Genomic DNA, 9,273 nt, shown 5'->3' on the forward strand with positions numbered 1-9,273 from the left:
ATTAAATGATCTGTATGTAGCCCTGTACTATGGATCATTTAACCCATTCATGTTAGCAGAGGATCATTGTAAATGTATTGTTGCAGGCACTCTATATGTACATGTACTATATACTACATATAGAGTGCACTGAACAATAGATTTACAATTATCCTCTGCTAATATGAATGGGTTAAATGATCCGTAGTACATGATATGTAGCCCTGTACCCCCTTTTCCACTTACAGAGCTAGGTTATTTTTCTTTTAAATAAATATTAATGTAATTTTATTGGTATCTATCTACCAGTAGCTGCCTCATTTCCCACCCTCGGCTTATATTCGGGTCAATACTTTTTCCCAGTTTTTTTTGGTAAAATTAGGTACCTCGGCTTATATTCGGGACCGCTTATACTCGCGTATATACGGTAACTGAATATGAGATTGTAGTCCATCACAGGAGTGGACTTGAAGAGGTGGTTACTTTACAACACACACAGAGACCATGGGGAACAAAAGTAGCCGCCCTCCAGAAGGAAGGACAGTGTCAGCACCAATTCAGAGATGATTTGAGGATCTACAGCCGAGGGATACACAAATAAGATACATTTTTGTTATTAGTTGAAGTACTTGAATAAATTTTTAAGGTTAAACTCCTGAGTTTAGTGTCACTTTGATTCTACCACCAATTTGATTTGTCACTAAATGGAAAAAATGAGTGCTGAATATGTGCTTTCCTAGTCACCTTTTTTTATTATTTACCTTGATTTCTGCTTTAAAGGTTGTAAGAGCAGGTCATACAATTACTGATTACAACATGTTAACAGGAGGACCTGCATGTGATGTTGCTCTTTTTTCATAATAATATGAATACATCGTAAATTATCCTTGTTATGTGTGTGGTTATTTATTAAAAAATGTGTTTTTTTTGTTTTTTAGAATTGATGCTTTGCTGCTTGGCCATTATCGTCTAAATCAAGACACTGATAACCAAACCAAAGTTTTTGCGGTTGTAACCACCAAGAAGGAAGAGGTATATGTTGCTGGTATAATGTTCCACGTAGTGACAATCTGAAAGAATATGTTTTTATTTGACTCTAGCACTAGTGTCCCAGAGCATTATGGGTTTTCTAAAGAGAGCACAGCAGAAGATATGTGCTTTCAGACTGTCTCTCACTAATTGTAAGTCTGTACAGAGAAGGAAAGGTGAGTTACAAGCCATTTCTTTTCACATTCAGCTATGTGTGCAATTTGAGATTGAGCTCTGTGAACAGCAGACTTCTTTTTCAGAAAAGCAATGCATTTCAATTCCAGCTACAACTTGGATAGCACAGGAAATGGTTAGATACTCTGTCAGGCTTTTATTACTATAGATAGATCCTTCCTGACCCTGAATGCCACTGACACAGCTACCAATGAATACCATATTAGAACACATAAAACAGAAAAGGCCAGCATCCCATAATGAGCCTCATTGTTAATTGAGGGCTCAACAAAATAAGTGAGAAAAAGTGCCAAAAACATGTTTGCCCACTTCTGGTTTTGTTGGGTCCTCAATAAAAACTGGCCTTTTGTTACCATCTGCACTAAGCGGTGGGAAATCACTCCACTGGGGACGCAGACAAACGCAAAAACATATTTGTTTGCGTGTGGAAGGGTTAAAACCTCTGTTTTTCTATCCATGGTGACAATCATGCAGATGACATTCATCAGGAACAGGAGGAGAGGAAAAATCTCCCGAAGGAGGTCACAGACAGACATCACTGTTTGCAAATGAAGAATCTGAAATGAAAAATGTCACATTTGTGTGACTAAAAAACATTCATATGTCATTTTGTAGGCCTAAACATGAAAGTGAAATAATGCATGTACAAAACACACCACATTCCCTTTAAATAGGAAAACTAGTTAGTATGGTTTGCACATTTTCTTCGCACCATTTTTTTTTATCTTACTAATTTGAGTCTCATTTGTAAAGCCCAGTTGGACCCTCTTAGTTTATTACTGTAATCCAGTCATATACAATAATATACAATAATAACTAGGACTCTTTCTACTTTTTTTCTGCAGTAAGGGTTAATGAACCCTGTGCTGGCAGCACATTGGAGGGTCACACTCAAGAAGCAGCCCAGGTCTCTGACATCCCCCTAAACACTGCCTAATCAACAGCCCTGCTCAAGAAGTGAGAGCGATGTTTATTAGACTAGTGTTCAGTAGGGGAGTTAGACTCCAGGAGAGCTTGTGTGTGATAGACTGACATTCCAGTGTGCTGACACTACAGGTTTTTTTTTAGACATGCTGCAACACTGATTAAAAAAGTCATATTTATTACTGTATATGCAGCTGGACTACATTATAGTAATTTAGAGGGTATACATTTTGCTTTAAGAGGTAATAGAATTATGAGCTGATGTATGTAAAAGTTTGTAACCATACTGCCTTTATTGCTTCACACATTTTTTATTATGATTCCTATGCAGAAACCTGCAGAGTACCAAAAATATCGGTATATCCGCCGTGCCCCAGTGCAGGAAAATGACCACAGCTTTCATGTGGGGCTTCAGCTGTGCTCGAGTGGTCGTCACAAATTCAACAAACTGGTTTGGATTCATCATTCTTGTCATATTGCTTACAAGTAAGTTTGAGAATGTGATGTGTGTGGATCTTCAGTGAAAATGTATTGTCTGTCCTAAAGTTCATTATTGAGGTGATATTTTTCATAGAAATCAATTAGGTGTTTTATAGCCCTTTAAAAATAAAAGCATTAATAAATTGTGCCTCTTGTGCCATTGAAACTACAGTCCCGAAGTTGCAGTGCACAAAGTGTGTGCATGTGATCTTTTTTATGCATTGTTCATTTTATCTATCCAGTTTTGTAATGACTTGTGTCTGATTTTTTTTTTTGCTGAAAAAAAAACCTAAACAGGTCACACACTAAAAAATTAAAAAAAGTACTTTTGTGCAGGAGAACAACATGTTAATAAGCCTAGTTTTCCTTATTGTTAGTCATTCTAAGGGTAACACGTAGAGCAAATGAAGCCTCTCCATTTCTCAGTGTTTCAGAAGACCCAGTTCAGGGAGAAATCAGTGCTTGTCAACGCTGCCAACGTATTCAGTCCTAATCCCAAAAAGCCACGCTCTGATGCCATAACTCCCAAAAAAAAACTATTAGCTTAACTGTATTAGTACTAACTCATTTCACCACAAATGGGGGTTAATCTTACGATTAGGCTCATTAGTGGTGAAAAGCGTTAGGGTGGAGGAGACCTTATGAGGGATTGAGCTTTGGAGCTAATGAAGTTGATATGATTGGAGTTATGGCATCAGAGTGTGGCTGTTGGGGATTAAAGGATATTCTAAGTGTAAGTTTACAGAAATGCATGCTGTCATTTTAGTATGTTATTGATTGTCCATTTTGGTTCTAATGAATGTCTCCTTTACAGATCCACTGGAGAGACTGCGATTACATCATTTGATATTGATAAGATGTACACACCACTGTTCTTTGCCCGTGTGAAGAGTTACACTGCTGTATCTGATAGACCCCTCTAAAAATTCTTCTTCATTTCTGCATGACTTCTAAGGATATTAGGAAAACCGTGAAGCTTTCGGCATACATTTATCTGTGACTTCTGCTGCAAACAGTGGGTGCTTTAAGAGATGATTTTGTTTTTGGGGCATGTAGGGGTAGAATTGTTTTTCTAAAGTTGATCTCTTATTTTCAAGCATTGTGCATTTTGCAGAAACGTTTTGATAATTCTGTTGGCATTACTTGTTCTCTGCTCTCCTTTTTTTTTCCACTATGTTATTATTGAAGTTTTCTATTGTTTCACAAAAATTGCCCCACGGCTATATACATGTTATTCTTCCTAATACCTTCACCTACTGAAAGCGGTACATGGCATAAGCAAATATCAGTCTGATTGTGTCCGTCCACTCTCAAATACAATATTCAATAGAGGTTCTTTAAGACTAGAGGAAATGGAAGAATGCATTGTTTTCATTTCCCTTTTCATGTTTCCATCTAACATTGGATGAAAGCTCCATTTAGATTATTTGGTTTACAGGACGATCAGGGCACTTGGAGATGTCACGAAACTCCTTCCTAGCAAGTGCCACAAGGAGATCCATCAGTGTCCAGTTCCTCATTGGGTCTGCTTTCCTTTACTGTCTATTCTACATCGCTATCAGTCTTACAGAATGCCCTCAGACATCTGGGCAGCCAAAATTAATAAAAAGCAGAGTGATCTGACAGAGCAGTAAGTTGATAGAGGAACTTCACATTGTTAGAGTTGTACATTAGATTCCTTGAACAAGTGGAATTTCATGAACCAAGTGCTGTAATCATCCTCCATCTAAAGCTGAAGTTACACATTTTGTAGCGTTCCCAATGTAATCTTCTTTTCTAGTTAATGAGATGGTTACATTTAAAGGAGAACTATGGGGTTAAGGCTTTTCCTCAAAGTTCTCCCTAGGGTAACGGGAGGACACAAACTAGCGTCCTCCCGTCACCCTAGGCTCAGTATACCGCGAGCTGTAGCTCGCGGTATACTGAGACGCCACAGTATACCGCGAGCTGCTGCTCGCGGTATACTGAGACCGCCCCCTTCCGTTCCGCCAGTCAGCGCTGGCGCAGCGGGGAGGGGGGAATCCAGCCCCTCCCCTGTCACGGCAGAGAGCCGTGACAGGATCGAGAGGTGACCGAACGCCGGTATGTGTTCGCTCACCTCCCGATCTACTGAGCCGACCTGTGACAGTCTCATTGTCCCAGGTCGGCTAGAACTATGAGGTGAGTGAAAAGCACTCACCTCATAGTTCTCCTTTAATACTTTTAGCTGCATTGAGCTCTTGGATTGTAAATGATAGCCTGGCATTGATTCAGATCCCGTGCAAATATATTAGTAAGTTATGTTCACTATAAATGAGAAATGTGTGCAATATTTCCACTTTTTCTAAAGGGAACCGTTGGCAGAACAGTCCTGGATTGTTCTAATCTTACAGGAATGAGGAATGTATTTTGCCACGGAACCCATTCAAGAAAGCCTTGTGTGTTGTGTATCTTTGTTACCTCTGTTTTTCTTCCCTCTCCAAGTTGAATTAAAACTAAGTTCTCGAAAGAGAGGCTGCAAGTGAATACACTGAATGATTTGTTAACTCGTCATGGATGTTGTTGTCATTTTTTGTTAGGTGGCCTGATAATCATGACACCAAAGATAATCTTTATTTTTGGAGCACCACCTTTGTACAGGAAACTACACATTTGAGCTGGCCATAGACTGCTTTATTTTTTTTACATTCAACCTGTGGGCTGAATAAAGAAAATAGTAGATTCCTCCATCAACGCTGCGAGTGCTTTGATCGAGGAATCCCCGCTGTTTCTTTGTATTTTGACGATCAACTCCTTTGATCAACTGATCGAGGAATGCCGGCCGAAAGGGTGTCGACAGTGGCACCCACTGTGCAAATTTCACAATGTATGAGAATTGCACAGTGTATGGCCACCTTTAGGGATTATGTATAAAGTATTTGCATACTGATCAACTCTACAAACGAGATTCAAAGTGACTGGTAGATGGAGCCGAGGAGAACAGGAAATTCTTATGATCCCTTGTGCTATCTAGTGGCCACAACGCACTGTGAATCTCGTGGCAGGACCTTCCTTAGCAAGCAGCCTGTCTCAGCATACCTGATCTTAAGGAGTATGTGGACCTCCTAGTTGTCTGCCTCAATGTGGGGGTTACTGAGTTTTGTAAACCACTGACATAAGCATTGCATTAGAAAACTGGTGCGGTATGATGCCAAACATCGTGAAAATAGATTGGGGAGTTTAGAAAACAATTTGGGCATAAGGAAACGATTTGCTGAACTAAAGGCTGTAGAAAATAAAATTGCTGAAAGGTTTTTTTTCTTTTTTTTGCGTAAGAAACTCTTTAATAAAAGCTCCTTTTCTGCCTGCCAGCAGTTTTCTTCAAATGTCCAGCTTAGTGTACAATCTTGGCATGCAGTTGGTGCTTGGACATATTCCTTGCTTATATGTGGACATTACATCTTTCCAAGCCGCTCTGTCATGATGGCTGAAGACGCCAAACCCAGGAGTGGGCCTGCCGAAGATGTCAGCAGTGGCGGCAAGGGTGATCACAGAAGTCGCATCGCTAGAGGTGGGCACTTTGGTAGGCGTGCATGTATGCTGTGCATACTTGCAGTTTATGGAAAGAGCTCGCCCACCATGTTATGGAACTTAGTTCCTCTTTAAGAAAACTATACAATGGGGCATGATGCCGTACATACTGAAAAGTAGACTTTGGGTTTACATACTCTTTAGCCTAATCTCCTTCCTCCCACCTTCACACTTCACTTTGTGGTATTCTAATTGCCAGCATGCCTGATATGAACATGTTTTCTAGATATCTACACAAAAAGACATTACAAAACAGATGGCATTTACACAAAAAAAAAGAAAAGCTGTTCCTGCATAACAAAAATGATGAAGTTTCAATCACATTGCTAATTAGGCAACATTTATTTATACCATGGAGGAGTATTGTCTGGTCTGGTGTTCTCAAAGAATAAGTATTACTTTAGAATCCTTGGCAGAAAGAGTTTTTATATTTGAAGTGTATAAGTACTCTTGGCAAAAGCAGGAGCCCTGAAATGAATGTTCGTGAACACCTGACTGTCACCTATATGAGGTTGTTAGACATTCTGTACCCAAACCACGTTCATTCTTGTGGAATTGGCCTCCTCTTTGTGGCTGCACTCATCTGGGTGGCTTTCCACAATCGTTTGGAGTGTGTCTATGGGAATGTGTGGCCATTCAGCCAAAAGAGCATTTGTCAGGTCCTGATTTGTGAGGGGAAGATCTGGCTCAAATTCTTTAGCATTCCTAGTTATCCTAAATGTTTTCAGTATGCTTGAGGTCAGTGCTCTGTGCAGGGCACTTGAGTTCCTCCAAACTCACTAAACCATGTCTTTAAGAACCTGGTTGCGTGCAGAGGGCTACATTAATTCTGGATCAGAAAAGGACCTGCTGTAGCATTAATCGTGCCCTTTAATGAAAACACCTGAACTCAGTAATTTGGAGGGGTGTACAAAAACATTTGGCTATAAAGGGTATATTATATCTTCTATGTACAAACCATTTTAGATCCTGGGCATGTGTTCTAGTTCTATAGTTCCAATGCTATTAGGTGGTGGCTGGATGGTGTGTACTTTGATCAGCTTCACACTGTAATCTCATGCCCAATTTTCACTTGAAAAATGATATGTCTTTCAGGAGCCATAGGGGTCAATTCACAAAGCTCAGCGTTATTAGAGTAGAAGTTAATTTATCTATCCTTATTTTACCACTCTTTATTTTACTGGCGGAAACATGCAATTCAGAAAAGCCGGAATCGTGAATGCACACGCAGTTTAACGTTCCTTAAGCTAGTGTTATTTTAACATCACAGACTTTATTTTATTTATTAGTGTGATAAAATAACGTTTTGGGTGTTATTTTAACACTTTTGCAGTGCATTTTGGTAGCAGAAGGGGTGGAGCAGATGCCTAGATGACTGTTACTTTCACTTTCACCACACAAAAGGATTCCACATAGGAAGGAATATATTCCATATTCGCCACATGCGTACTAATTTTAAATTTGGTAGAGAAGAAATCATATAGAAATAACCATTAAAAAAAATCTGAACGGAATGAATATATGAAACATTACATTTATTTAGAGCTACATCTGTTGACAGACAGCGTAGTGAGGCCAAGCAATTTTCCTTACCAGCTATAAAGCCTGTATTGACCACACTGAATGGTGTCCAGGGACATTTGATTTTCGTGTCATGTGAGATTTGCCACTAACTTCTAACTGTAAAAAATCATCTACATTTGTAGAAGGATAAAACCTGTAGAAATGACAACTACATGCCGCCTTCTTCTGTACGCAAAAGCATTAAGCAATGTGAAAATGAAGAAAAAAGGTTCCATTTCTATCTACCTCATGTCATCTCAGTGCAGCAAGCATCAGATAACGCCTGAAATCTGTCATAACGCCACCCTGAAGGAGTTGATAAATCTACGTCTCAATACCGAGTGATAAAAGGACCTTCTCCTTTTGTGAATTGCATTTCAAGCATATTTTATCATTCCAGTTGTTAAAATAACGTCTGAATAGTTAAAATAACGTCTGAATAGTTAATTTACTACTCCTTAAAAAAAAGAAGCGTTATTGAGTTTTGTGAATTGACTACCTTTACACAGCAACTATATAACAAGCTATATCAATTAAATAACGGCCGATATGAACAAAATAAGCTTTGTGAATTGACCCCCTATGTATACAAAATGACACCTGTCTACAGAATCTCTTTCTTCTAGGGATGTCCCGATACCGGAATCGGCCCCAATGCAGGGCATTTTGACAAGTACTTGTACTTGTCAAAATGCCCGGATGCTTGCGCTATGTTTTTTTTTTTTTCTTACTTACCTCGCCGAGTGTTGCGTCACTGCTGCTCTGGTGGGCGGAGCTCCAGGTGGGGTCCTAATTTAGGTGGCCCCGCTTGGAGCGCCGCCCACCGAAGCAGCAGTGACGCTCGGCTAGGTAAGTAAGAAAAAAAACAAAAACCCTGCAGCGGCGAATCAGCGCTGGTCCGGCGAGAGGAGCTACAGGTGGGATACGGTCATGGAGTGGCCTAGCCAGTCTCCAGAACTTAATCCTATAGAAAATGTATGGAGGGAGCTGAAACGTCAAGTCGCCAAGCGACAGTCAAGAGATCTTAAGGATTTAGAGAAGATCTGTAAAGAATCCCTCCTGAGATGTGTGCAAACCTGGTAACCAACTACAAGAAACGTCTTACCTCTGTGCTTGCCAACAAGGGTTTCTCCACCAAATACTAAGTAATGTTTTGCTTGGGGATCAAATACTTATTTTACTCACTGAACGGCAACTCAATTTATAACATTTGTATCATGTTCTTTTTCTGGATTTTTGGTTGATAGTCTGTCTCTATCATTTAAAATGCACCTGTGATAAAAATTATAGACCTTTCATTTCTTTGTAAGTGAGCAAACTTAAAAAATCTGCAGGGGATCAAATAATTTTTTTCCACAATGTATGTCTAACAGATAACAGGTAACATGTTCCCTTAAAATTGAGTTTACCAAATGATCTGGTTGCCATGGTTACTGCTGCTGCTGTTTACCTTACTAGAAGAAATGACAACTTCCAACCAGTTGTTACAGAAACTGATGAACTTATTCTACCATAGATGTTCTACCTTATTGTTTTCTGGAGGACTATAGCTAC

At 39.6% G+C, this 9,273-nt stretch overlaps 1 protein-coding gene across 3 annotated transcripts in view; it reads left to right on the plus strand.

Moving 5' to 3' along the window:
- The window catches only part of FBXO9 (F-box protein 9), a 28,737-nt gene extending 19,464 nt beyond the window's left edge, over positions 1-9,273 (plus strand). For 2 of the 3 annotated variants that reach the window (XM_018558864.1, XM_018558865.1), the window contains 3 exons: positions 918-1,011; positions 2,459-2,613; positions 3,422-3,951. In XM_018558864.1, the coding sequence (XP_018414366.1) occupies positions 918-1,011; positions 2,459-2,613; positions 3,422-3,530 (358 nt within the window). In that variant the 3' untranslated portion in view covers positions 3,531-3,951. Of the gene's footprint in view, positions 1-917; positions 1,012-2,458; positions 2,633-3,421; positions 3,952-9,261 lie in introns of those variants that run through there. The other variant, XM_018558866.1, reaches the window with a different exon arrangement.

This window comes from Nanorana parkeri, unplaced genomic scaffold, assembly GCF_000935625.1.
Source record: "Nanorana parkeri isolate BGI_ZX_2015 unplaced genomic scaffold, ASM93562v1 scaffold364, whole genome shotgun sequence".
Taxonomy (NCBI): Eukaryota; Metazoa; Chordata; class Amphibia; order Anura; family Dicroglossidae; genus Nanorana; species Nanorana parkeri.